Source organism: Pseudorasbora parva, chromosome 3, assembly GCF_024679245.1.
Source record: "Pseudorasbora parva isolate DD20220531a chromosome 3, ASM2467924v1, whole genome shotgun sequence".
NCBI lineage: Eukaryota > Metazoa > Chordata > Actinopteri > Cypriniformes > Gobionidae > Pseudorasbora > Pseudorasbora parva.
The window spans coordinates 43,582,944-43,604,844 of NC_090174.1; the positions used below are offsets into that span (position 1 = coordinate 43,582,944).

The window sequence follows — 21,901 nt, forward strand, 5'->3', positions numbered from 1 at the left end:
GTCCCACTTGTTGTTGATTCTTCACAAAAAATACAGTTTTATATATTTATGTTTGAAGCCTGAAATGTGGCGAAAGGTTGCAAAGTTCAAGGGGGCCGAATACTTTCGCAAGGCACTGTATATAATATATAACAAATATATATATATATATATATATATATATATATATATATATATATATATATATATATATATATATATATATAATATATATATTTTCATATACTTTTTGCTTCAAATCAAAGTTGTCATTTTTTTGATTCACCTCATAGCAGGTTGTCTTGTTTCATGGCTTATAATGCTTTAACAGAGACTTTTTTTGAAATCCCAATGGAAGAAATTAATGAATAAAATACTACCGGATCCAGCCCCGTGGAAAAAGTGGCATTACATGAAAGAAAATGCGATCTAAACTTTTCTGAAGACAGTCGGAATTCTTTCATTCATAGATTCTTTCATATAATTTCTCTCAGCACACTGCCTTCTGTCATGTTTTCACACAAAACTATGCCTGTGTGAGATTGTTGCTAACTTCACTTAATGCTGCACAGTATTAACTGAGAGTTTTTCAAATCGTGACAATCAAATATGAAAGGTAAGGCTAAATGTCAGTAATTTTCATCATTGTTTATCTTTAAACCGGTAACTGTTTCATCAAGTCTGAGTGAGGCCAAGCACACACTACAAGACAGAAGCTTGTCACCCTGCACACATTTCTTCCTGCAGGCCATCTCTCTCAGTTAACACTGCCAGATCTTCAGTGCAATATTTCAACAGACATTATGCGTTTTAAATTCAAACTTGAGGTGTGTCTGTGGTCTGAGGATTTTTGTCTGGCATAATTTTGTATTAATGTGTGTTGTCGGCCTTTCCTCAGGTATGGCAGTGCTGAGTCTGAGTTTGCAGCATTTCATTGCGGGTCTCATCACCACTCTCACTTTCACAACGATGATGAACTGCACACAGAGAGCCGAGGAGAGCATACAGGTATCACACGCCGCCCTCTTCAACTGACCGCAGCTCTTCATGTTCCATGACAGCTCAGAACAGGCTGCTTAACGCCATCACATGTTTTCACCTGAGGTCAACAGCAAGACAAATCTGTTGCGTTTTCTCTTCAGTTTCAGCAGCCAAGCTCTGAAGACAACAAAACATGCATCTTACAGTTTTTGATAGTTGTTGACAGGTAGAGTCTCACAACAGGCAGTGAGCTGCAGAAAGCCTGAGAGTGTTTCCTGTCTGCCACATGCGTGAGCACATCACCGCAGTCAAAAGCTCATTTATCTGTCAGTCAATAGCTCCACTCAGAGAACTGAGCAGTTTTAACACTCTCTTTAGCTCTGCATGTCAACCCATTTCAACTCATCAATCACCTACAAGGCATACTCATCAGAAAATATATTCACATTTGTAGATTTGACTTGATTTTTTTTTTTGTCAAGATTATATATTTGGTTTTCGCAGTAGCCCAGTGGTTAGTTCGCATTCATTTAACCTTAGTGCATATGTTAGCAATGCCCCTATTATGCTTTTCAGATATTCCCTTTCATGCAGTGTGTAATACAGCTGTTTGTTAATGTAAAAGGTCTGCAAAGTTTTAAAGATCAAAGTGCATGATAAAGTTATTGTCTCCCAAAAAAACCCCAGTCAATTCTGAACTACTGTAACGAGTCTTCAGTAATTCCAGCCTTACTTCCATAACTTACATGCGTAACAAATGTATATAATGACCTGCCCTCCAACACTGTAGCTGGTCCATAATGTGTACATGTCGAGAAGATGTTTTCTTGACATGATTCCAGTTTTCTGCTCAGCAAAAGCAAATTCTGTCTGTAAACATTTTCAATAGATGAGGATGTGAAGAGTCCATTGTTAAAATTACTATAGTGATACAACAGCAGTATAATCTTCTGACAATTGCTTCTCAAATCTCTGTGAGGTCTAAATGGGATTTGCATTCAAAAAGCTTGTCCATTTAAAGATCGGTCAGTACCCACTTTATTTGATGTCATAAAACTTAAATTTAAATAAAGCTAAAAATATTAGAATAAAAGCTTAATATACACTCACCTAAAGAATTATTAGGAACACCATACTAATACTGTGTTTGACCCCCTTTCGCCTTCAGAACTGCCTTAATTCTATGTGGAATTGATTCAATAAGGCGCTGAAAGCATTCTTTAGAAATGTTGGCCCATATTGATAGGATAGCATCTTGCAGTTGATGAAGATTTGTGGGATGCACATCCAGGGCACAACTTGCGTTCCACCACATCTAGGGCTGCTCGATTATGGAAAAAATCATTATTTTGGTCAATATTGATGAAATAGACTGGAGAAATGATGCTGAAAATTTAGCTTTGCATCACAGAAATAAATTATAATATAATGTATAATAAATTGTAATAATATATCACAATATGACATTTATTTCCCCTGTATTTTTGATCAAATAAATGCAGGCTTGATGAGCAGAAGAAACTTCGTAATGGAATCAGTTTTTTTTTTTGTGCCTTTCCGAATTCAACGGATAGGGAGTTGCGTTGTAGCGTGTGTCTGTTATGGATGCCTGGGTTACTTACGGAGGATGTTGTGGATGTTGAGGATTGCTGTTTTTGTTTCTTTATTAGATTGTCATAGGTCACTCTGTGTTTAATTTTCATGTGGTTAAACAAATTCGTGGTGTTCCCTTGCATTGCAGCCACTACCATGTAGCAAATCTTGCACATAGCATGTTTCGTCTGAAACATCGTTTGATTCCTCAAAGCCAATCTGATCCCAGACAATGGAGTTGGATTTGCCTTTTTTGCTCCCCAAACGCTGTTGTAACTGCCCTCCTTCTGCCATCTTTACTCGCGCAGAGTTTTTAAATTCCAGCAGATGATATGCACACGACACGAGTTACGACCATAGACCTGAGAGAGTTTGTGGCTTCAGGAGGGGCGGATGTGCGCGTTTCATTCAGAACGCAAGACAAAATAAGAGTGTTCTTGCAAAACAGAACATGGTAAAATAATAGTTTTTTCTTGATTGTACTATTTTGGTGATCGTTGGAAGCCAAAATCGAAATTCAATTAATTGCACAGCCCTAACCACATCCCAAAGATGCTCTATTTGGGTTGAGATCTGGTGACTGTAGGGGCCATTTTAGTACAGTGAACTCATTGTCATTTTTAAGAAACCAATTTGAAATTATTCAAGCTTTTTGACATGGTGCATTATCCTGCTGGAATAGCCATCAGAGGATGGGTACATGGTGGTCATAAAAGGATGGACTTGGTCAGAAACAATGCTCAGGTTGCAATGCTCAATTGGCACTAAGGTGCCTAAAGTGTGCCAAGAAAACATCCCCCACACCATTACACCACCACCACCAGTCTGCACAGTGGTAACAAGGCATGATGGATCCATGTTCTCATTCTGTCTACGCCAAATTCGACTCTGAATGTCTGGCCTGAATGTCTTTGGCCATGGTTTTTCCTATTTGTAGTGGAGATGATTGGTAACCGATGGGGTCTTCTGCTGTTGTAGCCCATCCGCCTCAAGGTTGTGCGTGTTGTGGCTTCACAAATGCTTTGCTGCATACCTCGGTTGTAATGAGTGGTTATTTCAGTCAAAGTTGCTCTTCTATCAGCTTGAATCAGTCGGCACATTCTCCTCTGATCTCTAGCATCAACAAAGTATTTTCGAACACAGGACTGCCACATACTGGATGTTTTTCCCTTTTCACACCATTCTTTGTAAACCCTAGAAATGGTTGTGCGTGAAAATCCCAGTAACTGAGCAGATTGTGAAATACTCAGACCGGCAGTCTGGCACCAACAACCATGCCACACTCAAAATTGCTTAAATCACCTTTCTTTCCCATTCTGACATTCAGTTTGGAGTTCAGGAGATTGCCCTGACCAGGACCACACCCCTAAATGCATTGAAGCAACTGCCATGTGATTGGTTGATTAGATAATTGTATTAATGAGAATAATCCTTTAGGTGAGTGTATACAAGTATTTATAGCATAAATAATACTAAAATAAAACTGTCATGTACAGTACGAAAATGGATCTTTATAATAATAATATTTTTAAAGACAAACTTTAAGTAGATCTTAGATGTAAATACATAGCTTTGTGTTTTATATTGTGTGTCTGGCTCACTCACATTATTAATTTCTTACTGGAATACTTCTGCTAAGTAGCTAATACCTAAAACTGTGTCTATTAATGCAGGTTGCCTGTTGTTTTACTACTCTTAGTAATGATATGAATAAAGCAAGATTTGTTTTACAAACTTTAAAGTTCCATCAGTCACTCACGTTAGTGCTGAGCTAGCATATGCCCTGTTATTGATACAGTTCCCATATGTGCACTGCAACAAATTAGAAATATACAAACAGTTTTTTTGATGGACATACACTTTTTAATTCTGATGGTGAGGAATTACAGTTGCAACATCTCATGATGAACTGATTAGCGTATCACCTGAGAAAGTCCTGCTCAAGTCGTCCTTGCGATGGAGGTTTGGGTTGTATAACTAGTTCTTCCGATGTTTCATCAGATTCACACTCGAGTTGATTTGGTAAAATCAACGACATTGCTACTGTATTTACTGTGACTACAATCGGTGAGCTTCATAAAGTCTAAGGCTGAAGTTCAGTTACGGTAATGTTTGTTTCGTTTCTGACTTACGCTGTAAGCGGTAGACCTATCACAACTGACTGGGCCGTCTGACCAATCAGAGCAGAGTAGGCTCATGGAAAGGAGGGATTTAGAGAGACTGATCCATCGTTTGAGAATCCTTTGAAAAATATGGTGATGTGCAATGTATATTATGAGAAAATAAAAGTAGTTTTTGACCTTTGATTCATGTAAACCTGTTGTAGGAGACCTCTAAAACAAAATTTGGGACCTTTAAAATAGCATAATAGGGCCACTTTAATTTTGTGTTATTTCCAGACTTTGTTGCCCAATCTTCTCTTCGGTTTCAAAACATTCTTTCTAGCAAAGGTGTCCAAAGTCACTTTGTGTGTGTTGTGTGATTGTTTGTGTGTGTGTGTGTGTGTTTTCGGGCCAGTTCTATTAATGTGTTAGAGATTTTAGTATACAGTATATAGTAATAACTGAGAATTAGATTGCCATTTTATATTTTATATTTATGAAATCAATACTTTAAACCTATAAACAAAGATGGCAAACAGTGCAAAAGTTTTTTTTCTCATGACAATCAGTGCACATTTTGTTCTGAACTTATTCATAAGATGAATAAGCGTCAGATTGAGCTAACAAATAATTTTTATTATATAGTTTGTAAAACACACCTAATGCACCGTCATTGATGTACCAGAAGCAGTATCTGAAGAAAAATACATTTTTGCTGTGTAAAGACATCTTACCTATCAAAAGCACCCCACCTATACCAATCTTTTCCATATTATGCCCCGCTAATCTTGTGTTGTCTAATTTCTCTCTTTGTTAGTTCAGTTGTTCACTCTCTCCATTTGTTTATGTATGTGCTCCCAAGATGATAGATGGTAGTTCTCACTGTTCATATACATCTCTCCCCTCCCATGTTCTCTCGTTTCGTCCCCTCGTTCATCTTTGACATGACTGTATTGTCCTGTTTAAAAGGGCCTGTGCTGCTTGCATGTGATCTTTCAGTGCTCTCTCAGCTATTTGTCACTCTATCAACTCAATACGTGCTGAATTAATGGTACTAACGAAACTCATTAAACAATAAGAGAAGTGCTGGTATGTTTTCCCTCAGTCTCTAAGCAATTAAAAACTTCAGATTCACATTCAGAAAAAAATAAGCAGGAGGAGGATTGTAAACTGTAGGTTAATTTAAAATGTTCTTGTGCCATACAGTACATACTGTAGCGAGAGCAACTTGTGTGTGTTTGTGTGTGTTTGTTTTAAGGTGGTTTTAGATAACCGAAAACCGATACTGTGAATGTTTGTGAAAAGGCCCTGGAGGGAGAAACTGAACACCTTAAACAAGTTTGTAGGAATAAAGGTACTTCACTTAACTTTAGTGGTGGGGCCATGTGAAGGAATGGACTTGGCTTTGCTTTCCTATTTTGTGTGCTAAGTCGAAGGACTAGAGTATGGAGACTGTGTCTGACGTCCATTCAGACTGCTCTGTGATCCTCTGGTTGGAATTGCTTTGATGTGAAGCAAAGTTAAAAATTGATGAATAAGAATCAAGTTAAAAAGACATTGGTTATTTTAAAGGGTATCATATCAAAAAGGTAAAAAGCAAAAATTTCCATTCTGCGCGTAATCTGGAGTGTTATGATTTGGCACTTATGGTGCCGACCTGAGTTGCCTCCTCTCCTTGTTGTTTCCCGGCCTATGCTATCTCTGACTGTCCTGACCTATGAAGACATAAAGGGTCATAATATTTAATTAACAAAGTACAATTTATATTAGTTATTGTACACTATTTGTTGTGATATTGTATATTTAATTGATATTTAATTATGCATATTCAATGCAGATTACCACATCATCTAACATCTACTTAAAGTTTGTCTTTAAAAATATTATTATTCTCAAGTTAAACATCCATTTTCGTACTGTACATGATGGTTTTATTTTAGTATTATTTATGCTATAAATACTTGTCTATATTAATATTTTGAGTAAGCTTTTATTTGAATATTTCTAGCTTTTATTTAAATTTAAGTTTTATGTTATAAGTTTCTATTTATTATTAAACTTGTTTTATTTCAGTTTTAACATTTCTAATTTTAGGTTCAGTTTTTCATCCAATATTTATATTTTATTTTATATTTTTTCATTAATTTCAGTTTGAGTAAACGGCAACAAAAATGAAAAATAATATCTCTAACATCAAATGTTGTGATGTCTAAATTCACTTGTATTATTGAACATGAGAGATTTTAGGTTTTTTTTCTTTTTTAATTTCTTTTTTAAATTATTGTGACAGATTTACTAACAGCTTGCAACAGCAAAGCATTTTTTCATAAAAAAAACTGACCAGGATTTACTAAAGACACATAATGAAAAATTTGTGCTGTAAAGATTTTTGTGACTGAGCTGATTGCATAAGCATTTGTAGGGATATGAAGGAATATGTATGAATCATGCAACGCAATTTGTGTTAATCATTATGGAAATTATCCGGCAGCATCTGTATTCTTTAATTTGGATGTCGTCATTAGATCACACGCAGAAATTTCCACTTCCATTGGCGCTTTTATGGGTTTGCGCGCTCACGCTAAGTAAATCTGGCCCATAGTGTAGAATTTTAAATAAATTTGTTGTTTTTTGGCTGTAACATGGGAAAAAATTACTGGGCTATTGACTTAAAAAAAAAAAAAATCAGTACATCCTTAATGTAAAGATCACTTGTGTAATAAAGTGCAGGACTTTTGAAGGATTTGAAAGCATTTAAAAAAAGAAAAGATTAGTGTGTGAATGGCATGTTGCACACATTGGTAACATCTGAGTCTAGCCTAACAGCAAAAAGCATTTCCCTTTCTTTATAATTTACTGTCCCTTTTCACTATTCTTGAGTAAATCCCGAAAATCGTCAAAAGTTAATACTAAAGCACTTTCTTTCTGTCTCTGTCTACCCATAGGCCACCCACTACAGTTTTCTGGCCACTCTGGAGGTCCTCGGGAAACTGAGCTTTAGTGCCCTGGCTGGAGGTATGGTGGACACTGTGGGCTTTCCCATAGCCTTCATCCTCTTCCTCTTCCTCACCTCCAGCAGTGCCCTGCACGTGTGGAGAGCCACAGAGACTGGCGTCCTAAAAGAGCAGCTTAAAGAGCAGCCACAGTGACCAGTGTGAGCCTATAAGAGGGCCGGGGGAGTTTATGTCTGGGTGAAAGAGAGCGAGAATGAATCTTATGCTTAGTGTAAGATACTGGTGACCAAACAGCCAGAGAAGCAAATATGTTGTTTTTATTTGTTTTTATGTATGACGCAACCAGCATCGGCCAAGAATAGAGCCACATGCTCACTTATACTGAAAACCAGTACCTCTCTGAAAAGAAAAAAACACTGCAAATGTTTAACAGCTATATATAGTCAACTAGATTTAAAGGTACTTGCTTTTATACAAGTCATCCTGAATGGCAAGCAGACTGAGCTATGGTAACACTGTGGGCATGTCATCTAGTCTGGCTAAAGGACAACAGTCAATACAAAATAAAACATAAAAATGGTTATAAAAGGTTAAAAGCTTGTTTAAGGGTCTAGCCTAGTCTAGTTTAGTTATACACACCCTAGTCATTTACACATTTCTTTATATGCAGCATGTATTGTATTCACCTTAGAAATGCCTTTCGTTTGTAAACAGATGCCCTCTGACATCATTCAGCTTAACGACCAATCAGCAACATGCTGCATTTTAAGAACTTCTTGACTTTAGAGTCGTGCACATTTGCAAGCAGCATGAACATTGAATTAAGGTTCTATGGTTAGTGGAGGGCTTTTTGTATTCTCAATGCAATACTTTTATTAAAGGGGTCATATCATGGGAAAATACCTGTACCTTTTGACAATGTTATACATTGACTTATTTGTAGTTCATAAACTCTTGAGTTTCAAGAATTAATAATGAGAGTTAAATGAGTTAACCTTGTGCTGCTCCTGGTTGTGTACCTGATAATCTGCTTATCTTCCCTAGGATTGTTAAGAAATGTTAGGAAAGAATGGTCCAGCAGCTAACATAACCCAATTGTTTTTCATTTCACTTACATGCAACGTACAACAGCAAAAAAATAAGCTGTTTTATTCAGAGTCAGAAAGAGGGTAAAAAGCTGTCATGACAAACAAAATTAGGACTGTTTTGAATAACATTGTAAGTGGACCTCAGGGAAAAAAAGATTTTTTTTAAAGTACGATATGACCCCTTTAATGTCTGTTAAATACTGTACATTAAAACAGCCAACTCATCAAGCTCATTTTTTTTGAGCCAATACTATATTGTTTAAATTATTTTTTTTTGTGTAATGAGTTGTCTGCATTTCCTATGCAATCAAATTTATTCATGATTATTATTCAATACAACTTTGCTTCTCATCGTACCTGGAAAAAAATTTCAGTCAATCAGGGAAAAATGGATTATCATCATGAATTGATAGACAAACCTTAATTCTGAAGTTCTTCCAGTCCTGAAGGTCTGTGGGTAATTCTTTGAGTCACTATCTTTCTGAGCCATGTTTTATTTTTTAAATATGTTTAACTTGCCTTAATTTTTTAACATGATTTATTGCAGAGCCAAATCCACATTTGGAGATATTGTTGAGATTGTGTAGGCATATGTGTGGATTTTGTTTAAGATACCTTGGAAATATAACGTCCTATAATTATTTATACTAATTTTGGAGAGGAATTTCAATTGCAAAAAAAAGCAGTAAATGCAAATACACACACACACACACATTCATATATATAGAGCACACTTACAGTATGTTTTGCATTCTTTTTGAAAGCAGAAAAAATATTTTTGTGTATGTATGTATATATGGAGGACCAAATTACTCAAAATGAAATAATTCAATAAATAATGAATTCAATAAAACGTCTCAGGTTACGTATGTAACCATGGTTCCCTGAGAGGGAACGAGACGCTGCGTCGAAACGCTAGGGGACGCCTCTGCGTGCCATGTCATGAAGCACTTGTGTAATCAGTCCAATAGCGGGACGATACGTCACGGGCGGGTGACGTCATCGACCAGGAAGCTATAAAGCATGCCTGGACCAAACAGTCACTAGCTTCTGAAAAAGTCGAACAAATCGATCACAGGCATGCTGGGAGTATGGCATCTCGACGCAGCGTCTTGTTCCCTCTCAGGGAACCATGGTTACATACGTAACCTGAGACGTTCCCTATCTCGAGGGAACTTCGAGCTGCGTCGAAACGCTAGGGGACCTCAATACCCACGCCGCCAGAGTCCCAAATGTCTGTTTGTGTGATTTAACCCAGAAACACCCGGGACCCCGGAGTAGAGGCTACGTCCAGATTGTAAAACCTCACAAATGTATGCCGAGAGGACCACCCAGCCGCATCACAAACCTCTGACAGTGAAACTCCCGAAATAAGAGCCATAGAGGCAGCCATACTCCTAGTAGAGTGGGCGCGGACCCTCATAGGTGAAGGATGTCCGACCGACTCATAAGCGAGCGAAATAGCCTCGACTATCCACTTGCTAAGCGTCTGCTTTGAAGCCGGTTTTCCCTTATTGGAGGACCCAAAACATACAAACAACTGTTCTGACTTTCGCCACAGGGCAGCTCTGTGGACATATGCATCTAGGGCCCTGACCGGACATATGCATCTAGGGCCCTGACCGGACATAGCAGATTTAGCTTCTCTTGGTCTTGACTAGTGAACGGAGGCGGACAGAAAGCCTGCAGCATTACTGGTCCCGGCACGTTGGTCGGGACCTTGGGAACATATCCTTCCCTCGGGAAGAGAAATGCTTTCACCATTCCTGGTGCAAATTCAAGGCAAGAAGGTGCTACTGATAGAGCCTGTAGGTCTCCTACTCTTTTCAGTGATGAAACTGTTTTTAGTGTGAGGAACTTCTCTGACACTTCCTCTAACAGCTCGAAGGGAGCCAACATAAGGCCTTCCAGCACTATGGCCAGGTCCCAGGTCGGCACCCTGGAGCGTGCCGCAGGTCTGAGCCTCAAGGTACCACGGAGGAAACGCGTGACCCACGGGTGTCTCCCTAATGATGCGTTATCTAATGGATTATGATACGCAGATATCGCCGACACATACACTTTCAGGGTCGACGGGGATAACCCTGCGGAGAATTTTTCTTGCAAGAACTCGAGAACTGAACCGACCGGGCAGTTTACAGGGTCCAAAGTCTGGTGCGTACACCAGGCGACAAAAACTCTCCATTTGAGTGCGTAAAGTCTCCTTGTGGATGGTGCTCTGGAGTGGAACATGGTCTCTATCACCTCAGTCGATAGACCCGTGTTTATGAACTGGGCCCCCTCAGGGGCCAAGCCCACAGTTTCCACAGTTCCGAGCGCGGGTGCAGTACTGACCCCCCGGCCTGTGAAAGAAGATCCCTCCTGACTGGGATTTCCCAGGGAGGACCCTCTAGGAGAGACATGATGTCTGAGAGCCATACTCGGCCCGGCCAGAACGGGGCTACCAATAATAGCTGAACCCCGTCCCGGCGGACTCTCTCCAGCACTCCTGGGAGCAACGCCAGAGGGGGAAAGGCGTACAGACGCAGCCTCGGCCACGTCTGCACCATTTGCGTCCAGCCCAAGTGGGGCTGGATGTGTGAGGGAAAAGAATGCTGGACAGTGTGTCGTCTCTCGAGACGCAAACAGATCCACCTGGGCTCGCCCAAAGCGGATCCACAGCTCCTCCACCACCTCGGGGTGGAGCCTCCATTCCCCCGGCACCACTCCCTGCCTCGACAGGGAGTCTGCCGCTACATTCAGGACCCCCGGGATGTACATCGCCCTGAGCGAGAGTATCTTGCCCTGGGCCCATATCAGAATGTGATGCGTGAGCTTCCACAACCGACGCGATCTCAATCCCCCCTGGTGATTTATATACGAGACCACCGAAGTGTTGTCTGATCGAACTAACACATGGCGGCCCCGTAGGTCTGGGAGGAAGTGTTTGAGTGCTTGAAACACAGCCATCAGCTCCAGCTGGTTTATGTGCCAGGAGAGCTGATGGCCCCTCCACAGACCTTGGGCCGAGCGGCCACTCATGACCGCTCCCCAGGCAGTTAGGGAGGCATCCGTCGTTAGCATTACGCGACGACAAGGAGCCCCCAGAACTGGACCTTGGGAAAGGAACCAAGGATCTTTCCACTTCACCAAGGCACGTAGGCAGCGCCGCGTGACCTTGATTAGGCGAAAAGGGTTTCCCCTCGGGGAGAACCCCTTGGTCCTGAGCCACCATTGCAAGGGTCTCATGTACAGCAGGCCAAAAGGTATCACGTTGGACGCTGCTGCCATCAAACTCAACACTCTTTGAAAGTGTTTGACAGTGAGTGACTGGCCTAGCTTTATCTGGTTGACGGTATTCAGGATCGTTTTTACCCTGGGCGGAGATAGCCGAGCCGACATCGTTCTCGTGTCCCAAACTACCCCCAGAAAAGTAATGCTCTGCTGTGGCGCCAACATACTTTTCTTTTCGTTCAACCTTAGCCCCAACACCTTCATGTGGGCGAGAACAGCATCTCGATGCTGAACCGCCAGTTGTTTCGACTGTGCTAACACTAGCCAATCGTCGATGTAATTTAGCACGCGGATGCCCTGGAGTCGCAGCGGAGCCAGAGCTGCATCCACGCACTTCGTGAAAGTGCGGGGCGATAAAGCTAGACCGAATGGCAGCACTCGATATTGGTACGCTTTTCCCCCAAAAGCGAACCTGAGGAACTGTCTGTGCTGCGGAAGGATGGAGATGTGGAAGTACGCATCTTTTAAATCTATCGTGACACACCAGTCCTCGGACCTGATGTGACACACGATCTGTTTTATCGTGAGCATTTTGAATTTTAATCTTTTTACTGCTCTGTTTAGATGACGCAGATCTAAGATAGGCCTTAACCCCCCCTCCTTCTTCGGAACTATGAAGTACCGGCTGTAAAACCCCGACTCTCTGCAGTGGGGAGGGACCCGTTCTATAGCCTCTTTTCGCAGAAGAGTCTGTACCTCTTGTTCCATTACCAGAGCCTGCTCGGGGCTTACTACCGTGGCAATAACCCCGTTGAACACGGGCGGGTGTAACCCGAATTGAATTCTGTACCCTTTTTCTATTGTACGCAGGACCCATTCTGAGACATTTGGCAGAAGTTTCCACGCTGGCAGAAAATCTACTAAGGGAACCAGCCTCTCGAGGCTGGTCTCTGGATTTTCCTGTGTGGTCAGCCCGGTGTCCTGTAACGGATAACCGGCAGGTAGCAACCGAACTGACCGCCCAGGGGCCCTCCCGAGAGGGCGCGAACATCCCCAAGCCGCTACGTTTCCGGGCGGACATGGAGATATGCGTTCGCCGGGGACCGCCGCGCCCTGAAGCACCAATGGTGGCAGGGTTGGCAGACCAGCCCCCCGATGGCACCGGGAAAGAGCGGGCGCCTCGGCGAGCCGCACTTTCCCGGAGGGGACTGCCATCGGAAGCCCTGCGCTCTTGGCGTCAGGACTTCTTAGCCAAGGCCTTCCTAGCGATAAGGACGGTCCTCAGATCCGCTCGATGCGCTGCGGAGGAGGACGTACTCGGCTGGGGCTGCCCCCGCCCGGCAGCCCCTGGGGGATATGATTTGCGGGGGAGAAATTTTGAGAACGCCGCCGCCTGCTTCCTGGCCTCCTGGTAACGGTCGACGACTGTTGTTACAGCGTCACCAAAGAGGCCAGTAGGCGAGACGGGCGAATCCATCAGAAACTTCTTATCCCTTTCTATTATATCTGATAGATTTAACCATAAATGTCTCTCCGTGGCCACCAGGGCTGCCATAGAGCGGATGGATCTGGCCGTCTCCCTGGTGGCACGAAGAGACAAATCTGCCGCCCGTCTAATTTCGGCGATCGTTTCTCTCCCCACTTCCTCAGTTTCTTCATTTATATCCCCCAATAAATCTGCCTGATATGCTTGCAGGACGGCCACCGTATGTAAACAGGCGGCCGCCTGCCCGGCTGCCGAGTACGCCCTGCCCACCAGCGCTGATGTTGTTCTTACGGGCTTGGTGGGCAGCTGCGGGGCTTGCAGCGACGATGCTGACTCGGGGGAGAGATAGCTCGCGAGCTTCTCTTCCACCCGCGGCATCGCCGCATAACCATGAGCCTTCAACCCGTTTATATTTGAATATTCAGATGTTGACGGGTTGAAAACTCTGGCTGACGCTGGTTTAGCCCAGGACCTCGACACCTCGGTGTGGAGGTCCGGGAAAAATGGCAAGCCCCGCTTAGGAGGTTGTGTATATGAGGGCAGAAATCTTTCATCTAGCCTGCTTGTGTGCTTTTGTGACTCATAACGCTCGGCCGGCCAGTCTAAACTTAATCTGGCAACGGCGCGAGTGACAACCTCCATTAGCTCCTCCTGTGCGTGTGTGTGTGTAATGGTGGAAGTAGTTCGTCAGTTTCATTTACGCTTACAACATCCAGTTCCTCGGAACTGGAGTGCTGCAGCTGATCTTGTGCCTCAGCGCGAGCGGAAGAAACCGCAGAGCGTGCTTCCAACTCACGAGCTGAGGCTTGAGATCCAGCGGGTAAGGGCAGAGATAGGGGATCACCTGTCTCTAACCCCGCCACCAGATCTAACTGTGATCCCCAAGAAGCGAGCCTTCGCTGTGCCTCGGCAGCAGCGGGACCCGAGCCCTGAGGACCGCGAGCCAAAGCACTCTCCTCGAAGAGTGCCCGGCGTGATCTTAATGTACGCATTGGGAGACTCTTGCAATGCTCGCAGCCAACCCCCTCGAGAGCTGACTGGCCATGCTCGAGCCCCAAACACATAACGCACAGGTCGTGTGTATCTCCACCCGTGATGTAACGAGGGCAGGGAGGAACACAACGCCTGAACTGACTAGACATTCTCTTTTCTCTTTTGACACACACACAATAAATGGACATACAATATCACACAGAGCGCTTGTGAAGACACAGAAGCTAGTGACTGTTTGGTCCGGGCATGCTTTATAGCTTCCTGGTCGATGACGTCACCCGCCCGTGACGTATCGTCCCGCTATTGGACTGATTACACAAGTGCTTCATGACATGGCACGCAGAGGCGTCCCCTAGCGTTTCGACGCAGCTCGAAGTTCCCTCGAGATAGGGAACAACAATTAAATGTACCAGTTTATTCTGAAATAATTTAATTATTAATTAATTAATTAATTTCATTCATAATTAATTCAATAAATAAATAAATGTATCTATTTATTATTTTAAATTACATTAAATTGTTTAATATATTTTACAATTACCTCTTCCACATTTTTTATGTTTAAAACTCTTTTCTTTTCATTATTTAATGTGCTTTTTTAAAAAGACGTTTTTCATAATAATATGCTGCATTTACGAATGACGCTTATTTGACGAATCATGCATTTCCAAAGCCCGATTTTCCCAAAGATTTTTTTCATAATAATAGAGGACATTTCACAGATGCCAATCAACAGGCAGTGGGTGGAGCTTGGCACTGATAGTTTAAAGTTGGAAGAGTTGACAGACATGACAGATCCATTTGTGTGTGGTGATGACATCACGGAACACCAAGGGTGCTTCTCTTTTCTTATTTGTTACTGAAAATGTATTTTGACCTTATTGAATTTTCTATAAACCTGAAAACTATCAGTGGCTGTGTTTAAGGCAGTGCGTTTTTATCTTGATCAATTCCTACCGCCATATTAATTTCCAGTCAATTCCCCAATTTCCCTTTGCCAATTGCCAGACCCAGACAGAAAAAAGTAATCAATCTGAAAGGATTATCCAATCAGCGCCAAGCTCCACCCACTGCCTGTTGATTGGCATTCGTGAAATGTCCTCTATTATTATGAAAAACTTATTTTTGAAAAAGCACATCTAATAATGAAAAAATGTATTTGTATCTATTTGGAAGAGTGTGTGTGGAAGAGGTAATTGTGAAATATATTAAACAATTTCATGTAATTTTACAAAATAAATAGATACATTTACCTATTTATTGAATTATTTAATTAATATTGAATTAAATTAATTGTTTAATTATTAAATTAATTATTGAATTAATATTGAATTAAATTAATTGTTTAATTATTAAATGAATTAATAAATAAATGTTTTAATTATTTCAGAATAAACTGGTACATTTAATTGTTGTTTAATTGAATTCATTATTTATTTAATTATTTCATTTAGAGTAATTTGGTCCTCCATATGTATATACATACATTTATATTATATATAGTATCTGTTGGTTTCATGTTAACAACGATTTGTTTTTTGGGGGGAAATAGAAACAGGCAGCCACAACTAAATACTTATTTTATTAATTATTTTTAATTAAAATTTGTATTTATTGTTTTATTAGTTAACTGGAAAAGGTATGACCAATTTATGGTTATCATTCAATCCTCTGATAAGCAAAGGCCGTACCAAACAAGAACCATATTTTTGGGGTATTATTAGCCCTTACTATACATGTAGGAGGCTCAAAAATAAAAGCTATTACTGAACACGGAGTGTGCCTGTGCTTTTATGAGCTTATCAGACAAGAATTAAAAGCCATTAGTCTGTGTATTAAGAGATTCTGAGCCATACCACTTAACCTTAGTGTTTAGAAAATCTAATATTTGTTTTGTACATTTGTGGTTTATACACTGCTGTACAGATCTAAAGCACAGTGAAACACTAACAACTCAAGTATTTCCCCAGATGGAGCTTGGAGACGTTTCCCCAGATGTTGTAATAACTGTAGAACTGTATCTTGTTGATGGGACTGAGCCATATCCCAGCTTTTACCATGACACTGTAAACTCTCCTTCACCATGACAGAGAGGTGATTCTTACCGATCTGCCAAAGGGATTAGGAGTCCTTACATAATTCATTCATGCACTTCACCTTTTCATTGTGATGTTATTTCCTGGGTGGTTTAGACATAAAGAAAGCACAGGGAAGAAAGGAAGGGAGCGTCTTCACACTTCACCTTCTCAAAAGCACAAGAGACCAAGAACGGGTCAAATAGAGAGTGTGTATATTTATGTGCACAGTTATAATTGTGCTACAGCAGGTTTTTCAAAAGTATATTCAGAAATACGGATTAACTTTATTATTATTTTCTAGGATGTATTGTATAGTTTCTTCATTTCTTGGCCAGATACAGAGTTGTTTTTGCAGTGGAAAATGTTGGGTCCACATGTTTTATCAAAATGTCACTCACATGTCACATTAAATTGGCTATACTTTCAGCTGTGAAAAAGTACAATATTCTCAGTATGTAATTTTTTTGACCCTTTACACAGTCTGTGATTGCTTTTTTGTGTTTTGTTTTATTATTTTTTACAGTTATCATCAAATCAGTTTTTTATCTAAAAATTGTATCTCTCCATTTTTTTTACTTCTCTTTTGTAAAGTCCCAGAAACACTATTATGGATTTTGTTCAATCAAATGCAAAAAAAAAGATATTTGTTGTGGTTTCCTTTAACCACTATAGAAGTTTACCCAACTATGATGACTTTCGCATCCGAGAACCCCAGATATGTGAAAAGGGTCCATTATGATTTTTTCTTCAAAATCAACACAGGAAATACTTGTGAAAATAAATGTTAAAAATGTCAAATGTAGTCTGCTGTATCTATCGCTGCCTGTTCTGGTGTTGTGGTCAAAATTTCTGTTGGTACAAAAATAAAACGTTTTGATTATTTTACTGAACACTGCCTACATTTTCTTAAATTGTTAGCCGCATGCAATTTTTTTCCCCTCTCTCCTTAGACTTCGGTCAAATAGCCAGTTAACCTCCAATTAGCTTTGGGTATGAAACGTGGCCTGGATTCTCATTTACAGACAGCTGAATGTGACCGCCAACTGTTTTTAAGGTAGCAAAGCTGTTGTAAATTGACTTGTCTTACCTAATAGCAACAAACAATAGGTATGACATGAAACAGACCTCAAGTTGTTTCTTCTGCTTTTCCCAGGCATTGAGTTTCCATTTTCTGGGAGCAGAAAGAAGCATTAGAGCCTCAGGTCTTTGGGAAATAAGCTGAGAAGAGAAGAAAGGACACAGTGTAGAGTGAGAAGTAAAGGGACAGTTTGTCTCATGGTGTCGATTGGAGACAGACCACCGGCTGGGTCCGAGAAATTGGGAGGAGTTGTCCAGCTGAGTGAGTGAGTCCAGATACTGTACAGTCACCAAAGCCCATTCTGCCGCTTTCTGTTTCAGCCTGTCTTTGCATGTCTCATCCAAACCTTGCACAATAGCTTTAACTTAAAACTTCACCGTTCCGATTCCTTAAATTTGTATCTTGTGAGCAGTATAATTTTAGTATCTTTGAGATACTATTATATATTTATATTTAGTTTTCATTGTTTTGTTTTCATTTACATTTTTGTTAGTTTTAGTCATTTAGTCTGTATAGTTTTAATTATATAATAAGTCTAATAGTTTTTATTCATTTTATTTAATTTATAGTTATTTAAGTATATCGAGTTAAATTAAATGAAAATGGGAAATGTTTCCTTGTTAACTAGGAGCAAAAAAAGGAAAATGTTTAAGGTTTTAAGATGAATCACTCGTTGTATTCCTCAAGTTGCTAAGTTTGTGTATGTTTTCCTTTAAGTTTTAGTTTATTTTATTTCAAATAACAAAAATATACATAATAATATTTATGTTTTTTGTGGTTGTGACTTAAAACCTTTTCTTATCAGTAATTTAATATTTCTTTTTGGTCTCCTAATAGACTAACAAGTTATTATTAAGTGATGCACTGTTTTGTGTCAGTGATATTTCATCCAAAAATGAAAATGCATTGATAATTTACTCATATTACCTCATATTGTTTCAAACCTGTGACTTTTTTTTATTCTGAGTAACATAGAATAATTAGATTTTTAGGGTTTTTGTCCATTTAATAAAAATCAGTGAGGTCCAAAGTTGTTTAAACCCCTTTGACTTTTAAAGTATCTTCTGTTTTCCACAGAAGAAAGTAAGTCGTACATGGTTTGGAATGTCATGAGAGTGAGTAAATAATTTTTTGGGTGAACTATCCCTTTGACAGTCCCATGACAACTATGCTTCTTCCAAGTTACCTCTACTAACCCTACTAACCCTACCATCATAAATTGACTAACCCTCTCCCCTGATGATGTGCGTAGACCCCGTATCAAAAACGAGCCAACTAGCTTCCTCATCATGCACGTGATTAAGTTTCCTTCGTGAGACAAGGGCTGATTTTGCAACATGTTTTAATATAGACTAACAAAAGTGTTTTGTGGAGCCCCCGAAGGGAAGAGGTGTTGGCTTTTTCAGCGCAGCTTTCTGTGGGCAGGCCGGCAGAATGCGCTGGTGGCTCTTTGTCTGCCAGGGAAACCCTAGCCGGGAGGTGCGGGCTGAGCGCGGAGCGGCGGCATCGGATAACCACGCATTTCCTCTCCTGCTATTTACCGGCCTTTTGTTTGTTTGCCGAATGCGAAATATATACATGTCGCCAGATCAGATCTGCTTTCCACACGTTGCCCCTCTCTTTGTTTCGTTTTTTATTCATCCTCCTCCTCCTCTTCTCCTCCTCTTTCTCCTCTGCCTTTGCAAACTCTTCATGTACTGTCAAAAGTCTGTGCGCCTGTTCTTGAATATTTCTGACTGAATTTGATAACCCCCTCAGAACTGTTCGGATATCATTTACATAATGCAGTCTATTATTTAGGAGGAATAACACTTGCATTTGTGTGCCAACATCGTAGAAAAAGGTGGTGTTGCTTGTTTGTAAAGAAAGGAGATGGGTAAGCTTGAGATGACCTAAAGGTCATGTTGCTGCTCTTCAGCACAAGGGACAATCAGAATGTTGAACAATAGCAGTTTTGAGATCAATATTTTGATTCCCAAAATATTCCCTAACTGATAACTATAGAGCATAGTGGGGTTCGAAAGTCTGAGAACATATTGAAAATCTGTGCTTAAAACATGAATAATCACTTCAGACTCATCTTATTCCCCCAGTAAATAGAGAGGTTTTTTTGTTCTTCCTTTAACTATGTGCACACACAATAATCATATTCAGCTATTTTTACCAACCTGACTTTAATCTGCATAAATATTCATAGGGAAGACAAGGGAAATACATGAGTAGGGGCTTAGACTGTCAACCGCCATTCAGAATTGAATTTTTGAAGTTCCTTTTAAATTTCAATTCCATTTCTAAATTTAAATTGTGATGGCAATCAAGATGTAGAACTGCATAACTGTCATTTTAACAAGAGAACTTGGTCCAGACAAACTATGAATGTTTAAGGTTTATAAGCCGTATGGATGGATGGATGTGTAGAAGGATACAGCAGACAGATAGATGGATGGGTAGAAGGATACAGTGGATAGATGGAGGGGGAGAAGAATATAGTAGACAGATGGATAGATACAGTGAATGGCTGATAGATAGATAGATAGATAGATAGATAGATAGATAGATAGATAGATAGATAGATAGATAGATAGATAGATAGATAGATAGATAGATAGATAGATAGATAGATAGATAGATAGATAGATAGATAGATAGATAGATAGATAGATAGATAGATAGATAGATAGATAGATAGATAGATAGATAGATAGATAGATAGATGGATGGATGGATGGATTGATACAGTGGATTGATACAGTGGATTGGTGGAGGGATGGATGGGTAGAAGGACACAGTTACAAGAATAGTAGAAGAATATAGTCGACCGTTGGATAGATACAGTGTATGGATGGTAGAAGGATACAGTAGATGGATAGATAGATGGATAGATACAGTGGGTTGATGGATGGATGGATAAAAGGACACCATGGATGGATGGATGGATGGTAGAAGGACACAGCAGACAGATGGATGGATGGTAGAAGGATACAGTGGATGGATGGGTAGAAGGACAGTGGATGGATGGAGTAGATAGATGAATGGATGGGTAGAAGGACATAGTGGATGTATAGTAGACAGCTGGGTGGATGGATAGATACAGAGAATGGATGGAAGGATGGATACAGTAGATGATAGAGACAGTGGATAGAAAAAGGATGGATGAATACAGTGGATAGATAGAAATATGGATGGAAGGATGGTGATACAGTAGATAGATGGATAGATTTAGATAAATGGATAGATGATATATACAGTTGATGGATGGATCTTTGGATAGTTCTGGAAGATTCCGTGATTGTAAGAGAAAATATGTCAATGAGGATGACGATGATGATGATGATGATGAATATTGTTATAACAAGCATTTTAGAGAACGTTTAACTGGTTATCTTTGGCCTGATGATGGCACTTGGTGTGGACAAGGACTGCTGGTTGATTGTGATGTGTTTATCACACTGGTGCTGGTAACGTGTAGGGGCTGCAGAAGCAGGTCTGATCTGATGTGTAGGATAATGGGAATGTGTCTGTGTCTGCCTTTGTGTGATGGGTTGGGTTGTGACAAGCTGCCAGCTCATATGGCGTTGAAGCACAGTCACCACCGCCTCACCCCTAGCTTCACTCCACTGCTCTCCCCTCCACCTCGTTTGGGCCATTACGGCGATGGCAGCAGAAGCCCGAAGACCTCACTCATCCCCATCTCATCCCCCTCTCTTTCCCCCTCACTGCTCCCACTGTTCATCCCCTTCCTCCCTCCCTCCCTCCCTCCCTCCCTCCCTCCCTATCTCCGCCATGCCCTGTCCCTAAATCACAGCGTTTCTCACTTACCCCAGCCTCCCGGTGACATCACTGCACATTCTTTGCTCAGAGTGTGGAGCGGGGATGTTCATCGGACCACAGCAGCGTGATTCAAAATACTATTTCTATTCGCTTCGTCAGGCCGGCCATTGTGACGAGTCCGGCTCGGGAAATGACAGGCCAAAGGGTGCTTTTCAACGGCGTGTTCATTAAATGTAACTTCTGCAAACTAGATGTGACATTTCACAGAAATGCAATTATTGTCATCTTAATCTTCATTTTAAAGTTAATTTTGAAATATTGAAAGATTCTATATTTTATTGTATTGTTCTTGCTCACTTTCAATGCATTTACAGTAAATAGGGGCAGTTTTCAAGCTTTTAAAGAGTGCAAAAACAACTCTTTTTATTATTTTTTTAAGTAGTCCATACAGCCAGCTGTATTTCAAGCATATTTGTGGTAAAGTCTTCATTTACCAATTTGAGAACAGTTCACTTCACTTTTGTGTACCACATAAAGAATATCAAGGCATGTGGGTTTGAACAACATTACGTTGAGTAAATGATA

The 21,901-nt window shown here is 40.6% G+C and overlaps 1 protein-coding gene across 5 annotated transcripts in view; it reads left to right on the plus strand.

Annotated features, from left to right (window-relative positions):
* The window catches only part of mfsd3 (major facilitator superfamily domain containing 3), a 106,954-nt gene that overhangs the window by 26,499 nt on the left and 58,554 nt on the right, over positions 1-21,901 (plus strand). For 2 of the 5 annotated variants that reach the window (XR_010904398.1, XR_010904399.1), the window contains exons 5-8: positions 878-987; positions 7,601-7,670; positions 17,418-17,521; positions 17,621-17,806. Coding sequence is in view for 2 of the 5 variants with exons in the window: in XM_067439028.1 (XP_067295129.1) it covers positions 878-987; positions 7,601-7,804 (314 nt within the window). In the remaining 3 variants the exon portion in view is untranslated. Of the gene's footprint in view, positions 1-877; positions 988-7,600; positions 9,512-17,417; positions 17,522-17,620; positions 17,811-21,901 lie in introns of those variants that run through there. The other 3 variants (XM_067439028.1, XM_067439029.1, XR_010904400.1) reach the window with 2 other exon arrangements.